General features: G+C 44.5%; 1 protein-coding gene across 6 annotated transcripts in view; it reads left to right on the top strand.

The window, feature by feature from the left end:
- The window catches only part of LOC121577720 (chromodomain-helicase-DNA-binding protein 5-like), a 34,419-nt gene that overhangs the window by 1,083 nt on the left and 11,117 nt on the right, over positions 1 to 22,219 (top strand). For 5 of the 6 annotated variants that reach the window (XM_041891540.2, XM_041891538.2, XM_041891536.2 and 2 more), the window contains exons 2-23: positions 7,199 to 7,350; positions 13,736 to 13,981; positions 14,099 to 14,217; positions 14,670 to 14,917; positions 15,024 to 15,115; positions 15,357 to 15,483; positions 15,630 to 15,796; positions 15,905 to 16,123; positions 16,334 to 16,540; positions 16,771 to 16,982; positions 17,212 to 17,343; positions 17,467 to 17,581; positions 17,676 to 17,867; positions 18,050 to 18,250; positions 18,370 to 18,507; positions 18,710 to 18,831; positions 19,114 to 19,287; positions 19,404 to 19,545; positions 19,985 to 20,234; positions 20,342 to 20,466; positions 20,678 to 20,957; positions 21,396 to 21,568. In XM_041891540.2, the coding sequence (XP_041747474.2) occupies positions 7,199 to 7,350; positions 13,736 to 13,981; positions 14,099 to 14,217; positions 14,670 to 14,917; positions 15,024 to 15,115; positions 15,357 to 15,483; positions 15,630 to 15,796; positions 15,905 to 16,123; positions 16,334 to 16,540; positions 16,771 to 16,982; positions 17,212 to 17,343; positions 17,467 to 17,581; positions 17,676 to 17,867; positions 18,050 to 18,250; positions 18,370 to 18,507; positions 18,710 to 18,831; positions 19,114 to 19,287; positions 19,404 to 19,545; positions 19,985 to 20,234; positions 20,342 to 20,466; positions 20,678 to 20,957; positions 21,396 to 21,568 (3,833 nt within the window). The remainder of the gene's footprint in view (positions 1 to 7,198; positions 7,351 to 13,735; positions 13,982 to 14,098; positions 14,218 to 14,669; positions 14,918 to 15,023; positions 15,116 to 15,356; positions 15,484 to 15,629; positions 15,797 to 15,904; positions 16,124 to 16,333; positions 16,541 to 16,770; positions 16,983 to 17,211; positions 17,344 to 17,466; positions 17,582 to 17,675; positions 17,868 to 18,049; positions 18,251 to 18,369; positions 18,508 to 18,709; positions 18,832 to 19,113; positions 19,288 to 19,403; positions 19,546 to 19,984; positions 20,235 to 20,341; positions 20,467 to 20,677; positions 20,958 to 21,395; positions 21,569 to 22,219) is intronic. The other variant, XM_041891537.2, reaches the window with a different exon arrangement.

The raw sequence follows: 22,219 nt of genomic DNA, 5'->3' as shown, positions 1-22,219 counted from the left end.
TTGAAGCTCTTGTCCAATTGAGTCGGCAGTGGCCACAAATGTGCTGGGCTGTGACTGAAACCACGTGTACCAGGAAAACACTGGTTAGGGCAACTGTCCTGTTGATAAGTCAAGTGTAATCAAACTGATTGTGGCCCCTGAGCCTGGTTCATAAATCTCTCCATTCATGACTGTCAACCAGCCCAATGGGTTTATACTCACAACACATCCATCATACTATTTAATTGCACATACCATTTTCCACAATCGTGACTGCTACTGCACATTTTAGCAGACACCCAGCAATTTACAGTAGTGAGTGCACGCAGTTTTGTACTTTTTCGTACTGGGCCCCCGTGGGAATTGGACCCACAACCCTGGTGTTGCAAGCTCCATGCTCAACCAACTGAGCCACATGTTTTAGTCTTTCACAGAAGATGACTGTGAAACAAAACTAATAGGCCTACACATTTTAATACACTCAAGACCACTTGAACCCTCCAAAGTTAGAATGGTGAGAGCTTGGTGGATGAGATCTGTAAACCCATCAACTCATGTGGTCATCTGCAAAAGGACATGTCTCTTATTTACACTGCTAGTTAAAGAGGGTGTCTCTCTGTGGCCCCTGAGCCTGGTTCATAAATCTCTCCATCCATGGCTGTCAACCCGGTCATACATCTCTGGGGAGCCAGAGGCTGAGCCAGTGTTTGACCAGGGGTGAGGTGATGAAGTGCCTAGGTCAGGAGCCTGCATTTTATACTACCATGTCAGTTCAGTAAATAGAATCATACATTAATAGTTTTCTCCTCCAGCTAGCGCCAGGCCCCAGATGATTTACTCCTGGATTAGCAGCCAGGGCAGACCAATATGCCCTCCTGCGCTCATAGCATTTGCATTAGCCTATTAGTGTGAAATGGTTGGCTGGTTATGGCACCAGTTTATCATGGTGCAATAATGACATTGCGTTATGCCCACCTTTGTAATGTATTGTTGTGTATGTTTAGTATTTTGCTTGAATTTCATGCGGTTTGCTTGTAAGAGTTTTTTGCACTGTCGATAGTTGGGGGTTTGCATTTGGCCAGACATTAATACCACAATGCCTGTGTCTGAGCTTCTTTCTGATAGTAGCTTATGGAATCAAAACATGTACATTATTATGTCACATTTAAAATAGTTCCCAACAACATTTTTGACATTGGAGCATACAGAAAAGGTTAATGTATATAGTCATGGGTGTTATGGAGCAAACCGACTCACAAAATACCTTAAGATTATTTATATTGGTACAATTTATTAAAGAACTGGCAGCTTTAGTAAGAGGGGAGTGCTCTGTGATTTCAGCATGTGATGTCTGACAGCTACAACCAGAGGGATAAAGCAATCACTGATGCATATCCCCAAAAACCAACGATTAGTGGTTAAAAAGGGAGGGTAAATGCATACAAATAGCAATGGAATGTGTTAATAAAGAAATATTGCTCCTGTTATGTTCCAGTTGATTCTTCATACATTTTATATTTATTTTCCCCGAGTGTATTGATCAGTTCTGTTCAATAATTGTGCATTTAGCATCTTAATCATGCATGTGCATGATGCTTTGATGAGAATGTTGTTCATATAGACCCAGCCAGGCTTGACAGCAGTCTAATGAACTTCAGGATTGGCAAGGGCCCTCCACAAGCCATGGAGGGAGAGCTGAGGACCCACAGTACAGTAGCAACCACTGTTCGCTGTCACAGCCATACAATCCACCACTCACCGTTTCAAACTCATTGTTGTCCTTCCCATTGTCCTGTTCTTGGTCCTGTCAGTAGCACTGTCCCTGTGTCTCAGTTTTACCTTTTGCTACTGCCTATAACCTTTGTCTTTGTCTTGTTTTCTTTTGAAATTGTTTCGTCATTCAACGAAATTGAAAGATTAGCATGGGCTTTTGTGTGCCTACTAAAGTCATCCCTGATTGGTGGGGGCTATTTTTGGAGACTCCACTGTGAAAGCTGACACAATTTTTTTCCATTTGTGCATGCGTGTGTGATGTTTACCCAAGTAAATGTGTGTTTTATGTGTTTACTCTGTCAAACTTGTCACCACTGCATTTTTTTTCAACTGCACATGTATGTTCTAATTACATTGTCATAATAATATACTGCGATCTCATAATATTTATGGTGCATGAGCAAGAATAGCAAACTACAAAGGAGCTGTAATGTTACATCAGCTGCCAGATTATACCCTGCCACCACCAGGCTCCTGCTGACTTTCCCTGAAATGACCCACAGTACATCTAACTCACTCACACACCATCACTCTGTACAGACTGCCCTGCCACCATTTATTATCACTAACTTCCAAGACCCAGGAACAGGAAAGTGAGCTTACAGTCAATGACTACTACTCTGATTCTATCATGAAGTCATTCAGTCCGCAATTCAGAATAATACATTATAACGGCAAATCCGCTACTAGAAAGACCAGGCTTTGGAGTAAATGCGTGTGAGGGCGCCTTTGTGTGTCCCAAGACATGAGTAGAATGAGCTATAAACACCCTCTCAATGTGGGGAGAAGCCTGAAGTCACTCCACATTGGTGGTCAGGGCACCATTAACTGGGTATTTCCATAAGGAGCCTGTCAGAGAGTGGCCTAATGCGTGTTCCTGTCAACGCTGGACTTCTCAGGAATGAGAGGGTCATGAATTTCCCCTCTAATGGAGCGGTCCGGTGGCCAAGCCCTTGCAAGAAGGTCAGAGCGGTGCTGCCTGCCCACCGTCCATGCTTCAACGTGGGCACAGTGTGCCAAGTGAGGCTGCAGCCTAGTTCAAACAAGAAGTCTGGTTCAAACCGGGCCTGGTGCCAGTTGTCCTGTGCCACATGCCACAGTGATCCCCCTCATCACCCGGTTACGAAGCAGCCACCTCTGGAAGACATCACAGAGCATTAGAACAATAGCTGCCAGAACGCCACAGGCTTCTCTCTGGGATCACACACTCAGATGTGGTGCCTTACTTACATTTCTACATGTGAAAACATAATGTGTTTATCTCAATTGCATTGATGGTAGTGGCCATTTCTGGTCAACTTGGTGGTAAATAATGGCGGGTGTTACATATCAGCATGGAGGAGAATTAGATCATTGTCTTGAGATGGAAACAGCAGATTTTCTCTCTCAACCTTCCTGTAGGTCTTAAATAAACAACTGCATTTATTCTCATCTCTGCCAATTTTATCATCAGTGCATTTGAAAGAGCTGTAACATTAGCTGAGTTGTCGTAATGATGACATGCCTGGCAGGCTGCAAACATATACAGTCAGGTCCAAAATGATTGGCACCATTGATAAAGATGAGCAAAAAATACTGTATAAAATAAATAATACAAATACTGAGCTATGCTCCAGCAAATTGGAAGATTATATTATTTGATATAGTAATACAATTGCTCAGAGAAAGAGATTTTATTTAACACGTAATATTTGTTTTTCTCAAAAAGATAGGGGTCAGAATTATTGGCACCCCTGTTTTCAATACCTTTCAATACCTCACCTTGCGAGGATAACAGCACTGAGCTTTTAAAAAAAACATTTTATGAGATTGGAGAACACATTGGGAGGGATTTTAGACCATTCCTCCATACAGAATCTTTCCAGATTTTTGATATCCTTTGTTTGCGATTATGGCCTGCTCTCTTCAATTCAAACCACAGGTTTTCAATGGGGTTCAAGTCCGGAGACTGAGATGGCCATTACATGTTGATTTTGTGGTCAATTAACAATTTCTTTGTGGATTTTGATGTGTGCTTGGGGTTATTGTCTTGCTGGAAGATCTACTTGCGGCCAGGTTTTGGGATAAAATGTCCTGTTTACTGGTTAAAGTTCATGTCGTTGACCTTAACAAGGGCCCCAGGACCAGTGAAAGCAAAATAGCCCCATAACATTTAAGATCCACCACCATATTTTACAGTAGGTATGGGGTTCTTTTCTGCATATGCATCCTTATTTCGACGCCACTCAACACTGGTGTGCATGGCCAAAGAGCTCTATTTACATACATTTTTTTGAGCATACAATATAGCTCAGTATTTGTATTATTTATTTTATACAGTTTTTTTTGCTCATCTTTACCAAGGGTGACAATAATTTTGGATCTGACTGTGGCTCAGACGTGAAAGAGCTCCCAGTGTGAGGTACTGTAGACATGTTGGCCTAATAACTATAGAGCTTGAGTCACGACCCACTGGACACACACTGGTTGAATCAACATTGTTTCCACGTCATTTCAATGAAAATGACATTGAACCAACGTGGAATAGACGTTGAATTGACACATATGTGCCCAGTGGGTAGCTACCATGATGAATGTTTATGAGAGAGACTCATACTAAATCAAATCAAATTTTATTTGCCACATGCGCCGAATACAACTGGTGTAGACTTTACCGTGAAACGCTTGCTTACGAGCCCTTCCCAACGATGCAGAGTTTAAAAATAATAAGTAGATATGTAAATGAAGGCAGGGTAAAGTGACTAGGCCTCAAGATAGATAATAATAAGAGTAAAATAAAGAACAGAGTAGCAGCAGCAAGTAATGAGGGTAAAAGTGTGTGAGTGTGCGTGTGTGCGTAATGTGTATGTATGTGTGGTTGTGTTGTGTCGGTATGCGTGTGTTTGTTATGTGTGTGTGTGTATGTAGTGTATGTGAATGTGTGTGGGTTTTGTGTGGGAGTGTCAATGTAGTGTGTGTGTACTGTATACAGAGCTTTCGGAAAATATTCAGACCCCTTGACTTTTTCCACATTTTGTTACGTTACAGCCTTATTCTTAAATTGATTAAATTGTTTCTTCCCCTTATCAATCTATACACAATTCCCCATAATGAAAAAGCAAAAACAGGTTTTTAGAAATTTTTGCAAATGTAATAAGAAATATAAATGGAAATATCACATTTACATAAGTATTCAGACCCTTTATTCAGTACTTTGTTGAAGCACCTTTGGCAGCGATTACAGCCTTGAGTCTTCTTGGGTATAACACTACAAACTTGGCACACCTGTATTTGGGGAGTTTCTCCCGTTCTTCTCTGCAGATCCTCTCTAGCTCTGTCAGGTTGGAAGGGGAGTGTCGCTGCACAGCTATTTTCAGGTCTCTCCAGAGATGTTCGAACAGGTTCAAGTCCGGGCTCTGGTTGGGCCACTCAAGGACATTCAGAGACTTGGCCCAAAGCCACTCCTGCGTGGTCTTAGCTGTGTGCTTAGGGTCGTTGTCCTGTTGGAAGCTGAACCTTCGCCCCAGCCTGAGGTCCTGAGCGCTCTGGAGCAGGTTTTCATCTAGGATCTCTCTGTACTTTGCTCCGTTCATCTTTCCCTCGATCCTGACTAGTCTGCCAGTCCCTGCCGCTGAAAAACATCCCCACAGCATGATGCTGCCACCACCATGCTTCACTGTAGGGATGGTGGCAGGTTTCCTCCAGACGTGACGCATTCAGGCCAAAGAGTTCAATCTTGGTTTCATCAAACCAGAGAATCTTATTTCTCATAGTCTGAGAGTCTTTAGGTGCCTTTTGGCACTCCAAGTGGGCTGTGCCTTTTACTGAGAAGTCGCTTCCATCTGGCCACTCTACCGTAAAGGCCTGATTGGTGGAGTGCTGCAGAGATGGTTGTCCTTCTGGAAGGTTCTCCCATCTCCACAGAGGAACTCTGGAGCTCTGTCAGAGTGACCATCGGGTTCTTGGTCACCTCCCTGACCAAGGCCTTTCTCCCCTGATTGCTCTGTTTGGCCGGGTGGCCAGCTCTAGGAAGAGTCTTGGTGGTTCCAAACTTCCTCCATTTAAGAATGATGGCCACTCTGTTCTTGGGGACCTTCAATGCTGCAGCAATGTTTTGGTACCCTTCCCCAGATCTGTGCCTCAACACAATCCTGTCTCAGAGCTCTACGGACAATTCCTTTGACCTCATGGCTTGGTTTTTGCACTGACATGCACTGTCAACTGTGGGACCTTTCCAAATCATGTCCAATCAATTGAATTTACAACAGGTGGACTCCAATCAAGTTGTAGAAACATCTCATGGATGATCAATGGAAACAGGATGCACCTGAACTCAATTTCGAGTCTCATAGCAAAGGGTAAATAAGGTATTTATTTATTGTATTTCTTCATAAATATGCAAAAAGAATTAAAACCTGTTTTCGCTTTGTCATTATGGGGTATTGTGTGTAGATTGATGAGGATTTTTATTTATTTAATCCATTTGAGAAAAAGTCTGTAATGTAACAAAACGTCGACAAAAGTCAAGGGGTCTGAATACTTTCCGAATGCACTGTATATTGTCTAGTGAGTGTGCGTAGGGTCAGAGCAAGATAGAGTCATTCATTGACTATTTAGCAGTCTGGCTATTTAGCAGTCTGGCTATTTAGCAGTCTGGCTATTTAGCAGTCTGGATATTTAGCAGTCTGGCTATTTAGCAGTCTTATGGCTTGGGGGTAGAAGCTGTCTCGGCGCCTATTGGTCTGAGAGCCGATGCTCCGGTACCATTTGCCGGACACACGTGGGAAGATGCATCCAGCTTAGCCAGTGGTGAATGGGAATCTATAGATAATTCTATGGGTCTCTCATTGATAATGAACCTGGGAAGCATCTAGTGTCTGTGTGGCCCCTCCTGACTAGCCTGGCTAAATGGAGGATAAGTGGATTGCAAGCCAAAGGTTTGTGCTTAGGAGACGGGGAACCCCTTCTCCCTACTCAGTGTCCCTCTGGGAGTGGTAGGCTGCAGGTCTTGTCTAGTGTTGGCTGGCTGATTGACTCTGATACATGTGCTGCATATTTCATGCCCTCCAGTCTGTGTGTTTGTGTGTGAGGAGGCACCGTGGGAGTGTCTCTTTATAGTGATGTACTGTCTACTGTCTGAGGCAGTCTCCCTGGCCCTGCTGTCTCTTACTCCTCTGTGACCCACTGTGGCAGCATTGAAGTCTGGAGCGCCGTTATACACTGTTGTCAGCATGCTTTAATGTATACAACAACATTGGGACAATACAATTGACAGAGGACTAGCACCCCACTAGGTTAAGGTTCGAGTCTTGCCTGGCTGACAGGACATAAGGTAAAAGGGGGAGAATGGTAAAGTGATGACTAACAGAATCCCTATGAAATCTGTATGTGTTACAATAAGAGTGAAAGTTGTGTGTACTTGTATCATGTGGTTCTGAAGGCCATGTGTGTGTTTGTGTGTGTCTAGATGAGGATGAGGAGGGTCAACGTAACACTGCCCCGCTCACACCTCTGGACAGCTTCTTCACTGACAACGTCGCCCTCAAACAACAGAAGAAGAAGAAACCCCAAAAGATGAAGGAGGGCAAGATGCCCAAAGTCAAGAAGAGGAAAAAGGAGGTAAACTCTATCATATTACAATCATGTCATGCACAATAACACACAACCTCTAACAAGCTACAGTAGATGTTGTGCCATGTACTGTAGTAGTCCCTTGAGCAGCCATTTATATTGGCTGGGATTGAACTATGATTTCTTTACTGGTGTAAAATATTTGGTTTCTTGGACTATTCTCTAATTTCAAGGAGAAGCAGTAGAGTGTCTTTGGCTTAGGGGCACTTGGCACCAGTGCCAACGTGAGTGCCAGTGTAAGCTGTGGGCTTTGAGTGCCAGTGTAGACTGTGGATCAGGAGGAGCGCCTGTGCCCGTGGCAGTCAACATGGGAGGTAGGTCAGGAGTGCTAGAGCGTGTGCCAGTAGGTTCCAGCAACAGCATTGTGACAGAGCTGTTCTGACAGCTGATCTCTCCCAGGCATTAGTTCCTGGCATTCAGACAACAGGCTTTAAACAGCAGCACTGAGCTGAGGCTCTCCACAGACCACACCACCATCATATATCAAAATAGACAACAAACTACTCCTGCATTTTATTTGTTTCCACAACTGCTCCTTAGGTTCTTGGCTAATTGAGGTTAACCACAAATGTGCCTTGAAAGACATCATAGTGAAGTCAGGGGAAAATGTTTGGTGTAACACAGTGACAGTGAGCCAGAGGAAAGTGTTTGGTGTAACACACCCCTCTGCCATTTGAGGGCATTGCCCTTAATACAGTTTGTGTTGGCTTTGCGGTGCCTATTTCACATCTGTGTATCCCCTGCCTGGGTTCGCGGTTGATCAGTGTTCTGAACTGTGGCGGTGACAGAGCAGGGATGTCCCTGTCCAGGGCTGCCAGCGGCACTGTGAGTAGTGTCTGGTGGCCAGCCTGTCACCGGCCCTTTGGCTGGCCACGATAAACACTGAACACTGGACCATGCCGTGCTAATGAGGGGTCTCCCTCTCTCTTTCCTCTCTCTCACACACTCTCTCTTTCTCTCCACACCACTCTCTTTCCATGCTCATTTCACAAGCTCTGCTAGACAGTACACTGTATGTGTTCATCAGGCAGAACTCCCTGTTAAGGGAAACCACTACTAGCTGTTATTCACTTACAATCTCTCCCCAAAGTCTAGTGTCAGACACGGATCAATGGAGGTTACAACCCTGGCAGTGGGTCTCTTTCTCCTAGGTCAGTCTCAGAGCTGAGAAAGCCAGCAGTGCTCAGACTCCCTCTAGCAGGCCGAAGCACACCACAGGAGAGCTGTTAGGACTGATGACTGGCTAGATCAGTTTTAAGGAGAGAAATCCCTTTAGGGGGACTGTGTGTGTTGATAGTCAGCAGTGTCCTCCCCCCCGTTGCACTATACAATTGAACGGCTTTGGGTGTTTATGGTATCGGTAGGATGTGAAGTTTGCGTATTCAATCAGACATTCATTTCTGAAATAATGGCTGCACATTGTAAAATTTGTATGTACTAATTTAATTTAGTACTGAAAGTAGATGTTGAACAGAAATGAAGTTGATACCAAAGGGAAGGCATTATATATAGGAATAAACAATTTGATTATGCTTTAGGACTTTCTTTATTTTTCATGATCTCCCAGGAGAGTCCTCCTCTTTCTTTCCACGCTGGTCTTATGTATCCTGTGATGTGTTTGTGTAACATTGAACCCTGTGCAGTGTGCAGTCAGTGGTTGGGTTAAGACACTTTTCTGCAGTTACTCTCTCTCTCTCTCTAGATTAACAGTGGTTCTGCTTCCCTGCTTCAACTACTTCCACCACCCCCCACCCTTTTTCATTTGGACCTCCCTCCAAACTCATTCTCTCTCCTTCTCCGTATGCATAAATGAGATTTGTCTAGACGGGCGCTGGAACACAGGCTCTGCAACCACAGGCCTCTGCATAACAAGCTCGTTATGCAAACGTGTCTGATTGGATGGCACTGTTTCATTGGCTGCTGCTGCTATAGAGTGAGGGTGAGAGAGAGGAAGAGAGAGAGAGGGAGCGAGAGAGAGACCTCCAGACTCTGCACGGGTTGGTCGCCATGGCAACACAGACGGGCTGGCGGTGGGGTTGGCGGGCGCTGCGGCAACGTGAGCCTTTCCTCTGCGCCACAGAGCGAGACGCCTGTGAGTCTCCATGGATCCACACAGGCCTACTGTGCAACAGGCAACAAGCTGCAGACAGCACGTTCATACACACACACATACACACAAACACTCATGCATACAACCCAATGCCAGTGCTCACTCATACACTTTATCAAAAACGTTCAACTGCGTAGCCTTCCAGATGTTGCCATAGCAAGGCCATGGAGACAATAGAAGGAGACAATACCTGCCCTTGTGGCTGGGAGGGCGAGATGTGATTGGCTGGGCTGCTCACGGTGTATGTTGCTGTGTTGTTGCAGTTCTCTGTGTAAGTAGCATGTTTAGAGGTGAACGAGCCTCTGATCATGCCTTCTATGGAGCTCTCAACAAGCTGGATGCTAGATATTAACTCAATTGATGAAATGTGACCGACCACCTCGATTCGGTCTTATGTATCAACATTTGAAATGGTGTTTCTTACATTGGATAAAAGTAGAGACTCAGCTACAAAATGGTATAACATACACTGCAGTTGAGGAACAATGGGAAAGTAATTCTGCTTTGAAAGTTGATAAACTTGTAACCCCACTTTTGAGAAAATGGCCCTTGAATGTTTTGGTACACCTACTGGAGAGCTCTTCTTTTTCAGCATCGTTCACACTCTCTTAAGCCTTAGCCCCACCCATCTCTTCAAGGATTTACAAATGAGGACATTTGCTAAACATACTAAGTAAGGTAGTGTAGTAAACAACCAAAGATTTCAAGACTACAGTGGAAAGTAGTAGCCTAAAATAAGGAAAAACTCCAGGTAAAAATACAATTGATCTAGTTCTTGGCCTATATCCTAATCTAACTTTGGTGCAGGTCATGTTGTTCTTCACTTTACCATCTCTGGTAAACACACACTATATCAAATAAAATCTAAGTTTATTTGTCACATGCACAGGATACAGAAGGTGTAAACGGTACTGTGAAATGGTTACTTGCATATTTGCATAGTAGCAATATCAAAAATAGAAAGTGTCCAGATAAAAACATATACGTTTGTATAATTATTAGATGATGCTTACCCAGACACACTTGTGTAAATTGATAGGTCATGTGAACGAAATGCTATAACTACCCCCCAGCCACATCTAGCTAAGTGGATGGGTCACTATTGTCTAGACATGTACGCTTGTTCATGAAATACAATAGATGGCCATAATCTCCCCCAGACACACCTGGCTAACTTGATGGATCATGTAGTCATCTGGCGAAGTGGAGTCTTTTGTTTTGACATGTAGCTAGCTAGCTAAACAATGAACCATAATCCCAACCCATACAGTACAAACAGATTGTCATGGCTAGCCACCATGCATGAGATGCTGTTGTATGAATTTGCAGGTAGCTAAAGCTGACCAACTAGATTCAATGTTAGCTACTGTAGCTAGCAAAATTAGGCTATAAATAGCAATGCAAATAGCTTTCTGAGATATAAATAATATTACTACAGAGATCATACATGTAACGTTAGCTAGCGAGCCAGCAAGCGAACGTTCGCTAGCTAGCTAACAGCACGCTTTAACCAGGGTTGGGTAGGTTGCTTTCTAAATGTAATCCGTTACAGTTACTAGTTACCTGTCCACAATTGTAATCAGTAACGTAACTTTTGGATTACCCAAACTCAGTAATGTAATCTGATTACATTCAGTTACTTTTAGATTACTTTCCCCGTAAGAGGCATTAGAAGAAGACACAAATGTATGTTACCAATTGAACGACATCTATTGCAGGATAAATCAATGTTAAAGTTAACATAGCTGGCCATATATGGAGGTTAAATTTTACTTTATAGGTTGGTTATGTAGGCTTCTTCTAACCCATTGCTTTCTACTACATATAATAATACACTTAAATTATATCTTTACATTAAAAACCAAAGTCTATCAGAATTCCAGTCATTTCAATAAATGTTATACCCCTTGATCTTCAAGAATAGGATTTGGATATATGGAAGTATAGATTAGCCAAATTGTTTTACCTGAGCATAACCCCAAAACTAAAGATTTATTAGCTAGCCGTACTCTGTTGTCATAAAGAACTGATTGGGCTCATTGATTCGAGTTGAAAAATAAATGCTGCGCTCATGGAGTGCTATGCTTTGAGCACTACTGAAAAGTGCTATTTACATGTGAAAAATTAATGCTATGTGCTGCATTTTCTATAGGCCTATTGTTTACATTTTTGTTGGTGACACTTTGATATCTTGATAATATGTAGCTGTTTAAAGGGCAAATCCACAAATGAAACAATAACAAAACGGCGGCCCCGCCTCTGTTGGGATGGGCCTGGAGAAATGTAACCATTCTCAGATTAATAGACAGAGCTATGGATGCAAGGACTGGCCATCCATGATATCAACATTATAGTTTAAACCATGTTATGAGGCTATACAGTGTTTGTTTACATTTACAATGTTTACAAACATTGGAGAAAAACAAGTTTATATTTGGGGTTCTCATGAGGCATTTAAAAATTATATTCTTCAAGAATCAATGGATATATATATATATATATATATATAATTTATAAGTCAAAAAATGGATATAGCAACTACAGATTGCCCCTTTAAGTCTATCAAAAGTGTGCTAGTCCATTAGGCCTATGGATTTTTTTTTTTTTGTCAGCATGAATTAGATTGAGCAATAAAAGCCCCACTTTTATTCCATAGGCTGGGATCCGCACTATGCAGCTGTTGCAATAGCGCATTTTTCATTGGCTGTCCACTGGTTTCAAAAACAATGATTGATAAGCAGCTTAAACTTCTTGAATTCAACCATTATTGGGTTCAAATACACATTTTGATTTGTGAACAGCCATCCACAACAACCACAATCCGTAAGTCGCAAATAGCTAAATAAGAGAGCAGCAGTGTGATTCACATCAATGCGCTATGTAGATATCAATAGTAAGTGATATCTGTATCGCCGTAGACTACACAACTGCTGTCATCCTTACCTCCAAGCGTTTATTCAAGTTGGATAATCTTTGGATGCCGACAGCAGTCGCACCATTGGAAGACATAGCTTGGACTGTAGCCTACAAAAGCCTATTCCTGCTCTTTTCCCGCGATCCATCAAACTCATTTGGTGTGTCATCATAGTGGTCTCTGACTTGTGGTCAGACTCGCTCAGGTGGAACAAACTTAAACTTGCGCCTTTTTTCAATGCTGATTTGAATGTGTTTGAGAACATAGAGAAGTGTCAAAGATTTTCTTTTCGCAAGCATCCTTTCTGAATTTAAAAGTAATCCTCAAAGTAATCATGTAGTTTTTTTAAAGTATCTGTAATCTAATTACAATATTTTTGCTGATAACGTAACATTACTATATTTTTGTAGTCCCTGGCTTTAACTTGCAATGAAAACGACTTTCTGACAAAATTAGAAACGCATAATATCAGAAAGTGTAGCTAGACTCTTACCCGTATACATGGATGAACGCTTCACGGCAGACTGGAACCACTTTAACTAAGTAAGACGTCCAGCTGTGTCGTTTCCATTTTGTTTGTAGCTACAGCTTGTTTGGCCCATTGTGTCAAGTCACTCTGGTTCACACTGACGCTGTGCAGAAAGTAGTCCATCACAACTTTTTCCCACTGATCTTTGTCAATAGCGCCTGCTAAATTCAGGGCAGCAATGTTGTTGAGAGCAGTAGCAACACTTTTGCAGTTCTCCATGGATAACGTTATATCTTTCAAAAAAGCCGCGGTAGCAAGGATTATCTACACATACTGAGCAGCTCATGTTATAGACAGATGTGTGCTTCATGGCAGACCAATTCGAACTCATCTCTCGGCATGTCCAGCCTATCCATTATCTCAGCCAATCATGGCTAGTGGGAAGGTTCCTGTCTTTTTCCGTGGCTAAATTAACTAGGCTCGTAATTTAACCATTTTATTCGTATTTACAGATGGCATATAAGTGTGTTATTAAGGCACATGAAAGTTCACATGTTCCAGAAGGCATTTCTGCCCCAAAAAACACATTTAGATAAAAAATTAAATGATTACGTTCAAATGCCTCTCCTGTGAGTAGTGATGTGCGACATACGCCTAGCTTCCTGAAACAGGTCACAAATGGTCATCATTATCCAGATGGTATGGGGGACTATCTTTCCTCTTGAAGTACAGACTGTATGTTAGTGATATTTTCTGACTCATTGTCTGTGCATCAAATGTCTCCTGAATGATTGACAGACAGAGGGGGTGAGATTGTAAGTGAAAGTAATGAGAGTGTTGAGATGATAAACAATGTTGTATCTGTGTGTGTGTGTGTCAGGGAGGAGGAGGTGGAGGAGTAGGAGGTGGTGGCAGTGACTTGAAGGATCAGGCCTCAGAGCGGGAGGATGACCGTCCACTGCAGGGTCCAGAGATTGGCTCAGAGAGCGAGAGCAGCACCTATGCCCTAACCACAAAGAAGAAGAAGAAACCTAAGGAGAAGAAAGAGAAGAAACCCAAACGGAAAAAGAGAGAAGAGGAGGAGGATGACGAAGATGATGATGACGAAGATGATGAAAATAGTAAGGTACAGTAAGAGTGCCTCTGTTAAAACATCTCTGTCTAGTTTGATCTGTATTTGTATTGTTTGGAGCCTTTGTGGAGTCATAGACTGAACTCTTACTTCAGTGTTGTTGTGCCCCAGGAGCCCAAGTCGTCCAGCCAGCTGATGCAGGAGTGGGGTCTGGAGGATGTGCAGTATGGCTTCACAGAGGAGGACTATACAACCCTCACCAACTACAAGGCCTTCAGCCAGTTCCTCAGGTACTGTACATGTAGGATCATCATTTACTGCTTGTCTTGTCTATGGATGGCTGTCATGGCTGTGTTGTTTAGTTGTTGCTTGAATCAATCCAAATAAAAACTGTATAGAGATACTGGAGCAGTGTGGTGAACACTGGACCGTTTGTTAGAGAGAGAGAGCGAGAGAGATAGATGTTGTGGCTGTGTGTGACAGCCTGGAGGCTCAGAGACTGAATGCATTGGTCCAGTATCTCAGAGAGACCAATGTGCCGAACACCAAGACATTGGCTGACATATCACAAACAAGGTACGCACAGAACACAGAGGGGATGTCACACAGATGGGTCACCACTAGTTCTGGTGAATAAAGATACAGGTCACTCTAGTGCAGATTGTTACAGTATATAATTAACTTAGAAAATAACAAGATGGTAAGACTACAGTGTTTTTTCTCTTTCCCTGACTTTTCTCAGGCCACTTATTGCCAAGAAGAACCCTAAGATCCCCATGTCAAAGATGATGACAGTGTTAGGGGCCAAGTGGCGAGAGTTCAGCGCTAACAACCCCTTCAAAGGCACCTCTGCAACTGCTGTGGCTGCCGCGGTGGCTGCTGCCGTGGAAACGGTCACCGTGGCCTCGCCCATCTCTGTCAAAGAGATCACCACCCTATCAAGCTCTCAGCCTGGGCCAATCAGAAAAGCCAAAACCAAAGAGGGAAAGGGTAAGGGCTGTCAGTCAATAATTCTGTATATCAATATGTATAGAAATTTAGTAATAAAGTACCCTCTATACCTCTCTGGTCTGTGCCTGATCTTGTTGTCCTATAGGGCCTGGGGTTCGACGGAAAACAAAGACTGTAAAGGAGGTGAAGAAGAAAAGTAAAGGGAAGAAGACCAAATCAAAGAAGAAAGCATCCTCGGTAAGGTTTGGAGCGGCACAGGTCTCCTTTCTTACCTTCAGTCACATTACTATGACTTGAAAGGATACAGTAGATAGTTGTTCCCACACTCTAGTATGGATGAGGTATGTGCTTATTGTCTTAGTTGTACAGATCCCTAAATACTCATTTTATGGTTTTATGGCCAAACTTGTGTGTGAACGTTATTGTCTCTCATTGCTGATTGACTGTGAGGTTGTGAATGACTCGTGTCTGTTGGCAGAGTGAGGAGGACTTTGCGCTGGAGGAGTCGGACTTTGATGATGTCAGCATCCACAGTGCCTCTGTGCGCTCTGATACCTCGGGGAATTCCAAGAAGAAAGCCCGGAAGGGTCGAAAAAAAAGGAAAAGTATGCTATGTCCGTTATCTACACTAACCAGTTCCACTAGTTTATACTGTATATCCTCCTACCTTTTCATAACCCTCATAACCTAATGACTGTTACTGCTGTGTGTGTGACTTGACTTTTATCTGTGTTTCCTGTCTTGTGTCCAGGAGAGGATGGGGATGGCTATGAGACAGACCACCAGGACTACTGTGAGGTGTGCCAGCAGGGAGGGGAGATCATCCTGTGTGACACCTGTCCCAAAGCCTACCACCTGGTGTGTCTGGACCCCGAGCTGGAGAAAGCTCCCGAGGGCAAGTGGAGCTGCCCCCACTGTGTGAGTAGTACACCTTAACCTGGACTATTACTAAACACAACAGAAGTACATCACTATCACATTATTTAAAAAAAATACATTATCACTGTCCCTCATCTGTGCATTCAGGAGAAAGAGGGCATCCAGTGGGAGGCCAAAGATGATGACGATGAGGAGGAGGAGGTTGCGGTTGAGGAAGAGGACGACCACCTGGAGTTCTGTAGAGTGTGTAAAGACGGAGGGGAGCTGCTGTGCTGTGACACCTGCCCCTCCTCCTACCATATCCACTGCCTCAACCCTCCACTGCCTGAGATACCCAATGGGGAGTGGCTGTGCCCACGCTGCATGGTGAATGACAAGTTCTCCCACCAGTCAGTGTGATGATCCAGTTGATGAACCATGTTATTTGTGAGAATGCACTTGGCTCTCCATTATTAAAATAGACTGCTGGAAACAAAATGAAAGTGTCACTCTCTGTGCAGGCTCCCAAGAGAGAACAGAGATAGACTAATGAGGATAATACCATGCTGTCTCACACAACTCTCTTTCCCCCTCTAGTGCCCACCTCTGAAGGGGAAGGTACAGAGGATTCTCCACTGGACTTGGGGGGACCCCCCCTTACCAGCTGAGGTTCCCCCTGGCCCTGATGGAGAGACTGTGGACCCGCTGGTCAAGCCCCCCCTGAAGGGCCACCCGGAGAGGGAGCTGTTTGTCAAGTGGGCTGGTCTCTCCTACTGGCACTGCTCCTGGGTCAGCGAACTGCAGGTGAGACACACATTTGTCTGTTTGTCTGACTGCTGCAGAGGGGTTTGTCAGAGTTATCACAGTGTTTGAAAGTCAGCCATGGTCAAATATAGTGGCTTCCTCTCACTTTAAAAATCAAGTTTGCAGAAGTTACAAGACGCCACATTTGCTACAGCACATTGTCACAAATATGACAAAAAAATTCTGCAGCATTGTTGGTAAAGCCATGGTCTTTTCTGTGGTGTGTGCAGTTGGAGCTGTACCATGCGGTGATGTACCGTAACTATCAGCGTAAGAACGACATGGATGAGCCCCCTCCGTACGACTACGGCTCTGGGGAGGAGGAGCTGAACAATGAGAAGAGGAAGAGTAAAGATCCGCAGTACGCTGCCATGGAGGAGAGATTCTACCGCTACGGCATCAAGCCAGAGTGGATGGTCATCCACAGGATCCTCAACCACAGGTGCCCACCACAGACACACACACCTTCCTCTCCCTGGAGGGATATTCTCTCACCCGGACTCACGCTCAGCACTTGATATATAATGGAGTAAACTAGAGACAGGAGTCTCAACCTTACATTTATGTCCCAGGTTTGAAATGTGTAATTGCAACCTTTCCCTTTGTATTCTGAAGTTCCATCCAAAAGCTCACAGAGTTGTGATTGTCATTGTTGCTTGCGTTCCCTACAGTTATGATAAGGATGGGGATGTGCACTACCTGATAAAGTGGAGAGACCTGCCCTATGACCAGTGCACCTGGGAGGTGGATGACTTTGACGTCCCTGAATATCACAACGCCAAACACTCCTATTGGGACCACAGGTCAGTTCTGAACTCACACGTTCTCTATCTCTCTCTCTCTCTCACACACGCATGCACATGCACATACACACAAATACATTTCACATGATTTCATATTTCATGACGTCTCCTGTGATTTGACAGGGAGCAGATGATTGGTGACGACCAGCGCCCTTTAGTGGTGAGAAAGGGAAAGAAGGGCAAAGAGGAGGAGAAGAGGAGGGAGAGAGAAATCCCTCCTAACGCTCCAATTATAGATGTGAGTGGGAATCATTACTAGGGACTAAAACATACTGGACTATTGGCTTAACAATAAACTGACACACCTCTGGCTGTTCTTTCTCTGTCACTAGCCTACCATCAAGTTTGAACATCAACCCTGGTACATCAATGCCACTGGGGGAACCCTGCACCCGTACCAGCTGGAGGGGTTGAACTGGCTGCGGTTCTCCTGGGCACAGGGCACAGACACTATCCTGGCAGACGAGATGGGCCTGGGCAAGACTGTCCAGACCATCGTGTTCCTCTACTCACTCTACAAGGAGGTGGGTGAGGAGAACTGGCTCATACAGGATAGGGGTCTATTTGTTTAGTATTCATGTTCTATGACATTATTAAGTAAATACAATACAACACAATAGAATCAGGACTGTTGCGTATATTGTCAAATAGTGTCCTTAGTCATGACTTTAAAAGGGTAAGGCTGAAACATGTCCTCCTCTCTCAGGGTCACTCCAAAGGGCCATACCTGGTCAGTGCCCCCCTGTCCACCATCATCAACTGGGAGAGGGAATTTGAGATGTGGGCCCCAGACTTCTACGTGGTGACCTACACTGGGGACAAAGAAAGCCGGGCGGTCATCAGGGAGAACGAGTTCACCTTTGAGGACAGTGCAGTCAAAACAGGCCGCAAGGTCTTCCGTATGAAGGTATCTGCATAAACTACACTTACAATGTATTGAATCGCAGTAAACATCGACAAGCATGTAATTTACAGGCCAAAGGAGAGTGGTGGTCATATCTAGACTTTCTGTTTTGGTCTTGACAGAAAGACACTGCCATCAAGTTCCATGTGTTGCTGACGTCATATGAGCTAATCACCATCGATCAGACCATTCTGGGCTCCATTAACTGGGCCTGTCTAGTGGTGGATGAGGCCCACAGACTGAAGAACAACCAGTCAAAGGTAACCCAACACCTCAAATTAAACCAAATCATTCTACAAATGGATATAATTGGTCTTTATTTCTTAAGATCCAAATTTGGATTTCTGTACAACCTATGATCAATATCTTATCTATCTCCTCCCTTTCAACATCATCAACATTATGACTCAATTATATTTGTGGCTTGGTTGAGCCTCTAATGTCGCTGTCACTGTACCTCAGTTTTTCAGAATCCTCAACGGGTATAAGATCTACTATAAGCTGCTACTGACTGGCACTCCTCTGCAGAACAACCTGGAGGAGCTGTTTCACCTGCTCAACTTCCTCACCCCAGAGAGATTCAAGTAAGAGCTGTACTGTGCCTCCTCCTGTGGCCCTCCATTAGCCTGGCAGCCTGCCTATGGGGCCTGTTACCTGCTGCAGTAGCAGAGAGTAAAGACCTAATGCTTAGGGAAATGCAATGGTTACCACAGGGTCCTCCTTTCAAATCCCTGCTGGCTAAGGCTTACAGTACAGCCTAAAGCCATGGTAGATACATAACATCGACTGGAACAAATGGGGAGTGTGCCGTCTTTAAATGGTGTCTATAAACTGTTTTGCTGTGTCTGTGCTCGCTCTGTGTGCAGTAACCTGGAGGGCTTCCTAGAGGAGTTTGCAGACATCTCCAAGGAGGACCAGATCAAGAAGCTGCATGACCTGCTGGGCCCACACATGCTCAGGAGACTGAAGGCTGACGTCTTCAAGAACATGCCTTCCAAAACAGAGCTCATTGTACGAGTGGAGCTCAGCCCCATGCAGAAGTTAGTTAGTCCTCTTCTATTACTTTTCTATTGGACCTCCCATTGTTGTATAAACCCCTTCTGAGTGGTTCCCCCAGGCCTAATCCCGCCTCTCATGTTTGACCTCTGATCCACAGGAAGTACTACAAGTTCATCCTGACACGGAACTTTGAGGCGCTCAACTCCAAGGGCGGGGGCAACCAGGTGTCCCTGCTCAACATCATGATGGATCTGAAGAAGTGCTGCAACCACCCCTACCTGTTCCCCGTGGCAGCCATGGTGAGGGAGGGAGGAGAGATGGGAGAGGGGGAGGGGAGAGGGTAGAGGGAGGGAGGGGAGGAGAGAGGGCAGAGGGGGGAGACCATGCTACGGGTTAAGATGTGGAACTGATGTTTAGGAGGACTTCTGTGTTTCTATGTGTGTATCAGTGGAGGCTGCTGAGGGGAGGACGGCTCATAATAATGTCTTGAATGGAGTCAATAGAATGGTATCAAACACATCAACGATGTGGATTCCATGTGGTTGACACCATTCCATTCACTCCATTCCAGCCATTATAATGAGCCGTCCTCCCCTCAGCAGCCTTCACTGGTGTGTATTGTAGAAGGTTATAGGTTGCCAACATGCAGGTATGTTTGTTTTATCAGTGAGAGTGGACTGTCTGTGTGTGAGGGGCTGTAGTCTCTCATTGGGTTATTTGCTCATTGTGTATATGCAGGAGGCACCAGTGTTACCCAATGGCTCTTACGATGGGAACCAGCTGGTGAAGTCCTCAGGCAAACTCACCCTGCTCCAGAAGATGCTAAAGAAACTCAAAGATGAAGGACACAGAGTTCTCATCTTCTCCCAGATGACTAAGATGCTGGATCTGCTTGAGGACTTTCTGGAATACGAGGGCTACAAATATGAACGCATCGATGGAGGCATCACAGGGGGGCTACGACAGGAGGCTATCGACCGCTTTAACGGTAAGTTACGCTGCTGTTCTGTCTTTCTCCGCAGGGAGCAGCACAGACAGCACTCACACTCGCGTACACACTCACTCATTGACTGTGTGCCTTGATTCCTACTGCAGCACCGGGCGCTCAGCAGTTCTGCTTCCTGCTCTCCACCCGAGCTGGAGGCTTGGGCATCAACCTGGCCACGGCAGACACCGTCATCATCTATGACTCAGACTGGAACCCTCACAACGATATCCAGGTACTGTGGGACATGGTATCGAGTAACACAGGCATACTGTGCATACAGTATACTGTCTTCTGAATGGATTATAGCCCTCACAGTGTTATCTTGTTCCATTTGTCTTCCTCCTTGACTCTGTTATGTTTCTTTGTTTCTTCCTCTGTACCTCTCTCTGCCGCTTTCTCTTTCTCTCTCTCCCTCGCACCCTCCCTCCATCTCTCTGCTGCAGGCATTCAGCAGGGCCCACCGTATAGGTCAGAATAAGAAGGTGATGATCTATCGCTTCGTGACACGAGCTAGCGTGGAGGAGCGCATCACCCAGGTGGCCAAGAGGAAGATGATGCTGACCCACCTGGTGGTGAGGCCCGGCCTGGGCTCCAAGACCGGCTCTATGTCCAAACAGGAACTGGACGACATCCTCAAGTTCGGCACCGAGGAGCTCTTCAAGGACGAGATGGAGGCAGCCGCTCGGGCCATGGGTTCCCATCAAAAACTCTGTAAGAATAACGGTACGCCCACTGACTACACTGTGTCACAATATAAAGCAATCAAGCTTCTAAATGTGCCGCTATTTTCAAGCATGCTGCTATAGTTATAGACACACAACCAAAGAGAGGTATAGTGTCCCACTCGTGTTACCAGAGGTGTATCTAGAGCAGTGGGCTTCAAAGTTGGGGTCGCGGGGGAACTGCAGTGGGGTCGCCAAATAAATACATGGAAATGTACAGAGTACAGATTATTGTATGGGATCAATATACAATTCACCCCAAGGGTTTAGCATTTCTGTATGAAAAAGGCAGACCTGTTTTGCTAGGAACATATAGTAGTTTTGAACTAAACATTAAACCAATTTGCATTCTTCTAATATTGTCTATAGATTTGAACTAGATATTAAGTAAACCAGCCTGTATCTCTCTGATATATTCTGATACTTGTGTTTACTCCAGGGGACATAAAGGATGGAGATGAAGGTAGTGTAATCCACTATGATGACAATGCCATCTCCAAGCTGCTGGACCGTAGCCAGAATGCTACGGAGGACACTGAGATCCAGAACATGAACGAATACCTCAGCTCCTTCAAGGTGGCCCAGTACGTGGTCAAAGACGAGGACGCAGAGGTGAGGACACACACTCACACACTCAATCAGCATGGGCGTTGTTATGTCTGGAAGTGGCTCTATTATGTATTCCCACAGTGTGTACAGTGGGGAAAAAAAGTATTTAGTCAGCCACCAATTGTGCAAGTTCTCCCACTTAAAAAGATGAGAGAGGCCTGTAATTTTCATCATAGGTACACGTCAACTATGACAGACAAAATGAGGAAAAAAAATCCAGAAAATCACATTGTAGGATTTTTTATGAATTTATTTGCAAATTATGGTGGAAAATAAGTATTTGGTCAATAACAAAAGTTTCTCAATACTTTGTTATATACCCTTTGTTGGCAATGAAACAGGTCAAACGTTTTCTGTAAGTCTTCACAAGGTTTTCACACACTGTTGCTGGTATTTTGGCCCATTCCTCCATGCAGATCTCCTCTAGAGCAGTGATGTTTTGGGGCTGTCGCTGGGCAACACGGACTTTCAACTCCCTCCAAAGATTTTCTATGGGGTTGAGATCTGGAGACTGGCTAGGCCATTCCAGGACCTTGAAATGCTTCTTACGAAGCCACTCCTTCGTTGCCCGGGCGGTGTGTTTGGGATCATTGTCATGCTGAAAGACCCAGCCACGTTTCATCTTCAATGCCCTTGCTGATGGAAGGAGGTTTT

Source organism: Coregonus clupeaformis, chromosome 12 (assembly GCF_020615455.1).
Source record: "Coregonus clupeaformis isolate EN_2021a chromosome 12, ASM2061545v1, whole genome shotgun sequence".
NCBI lineage: Eukaryota > Metazoa > Chordata > Actinopteri > Salmoniformes > Salmonidae > Coregonus > Coregonus clupeaformis.
This window is presented reverse-complemented; position numbering and strand designations above follow the sequence as displayed.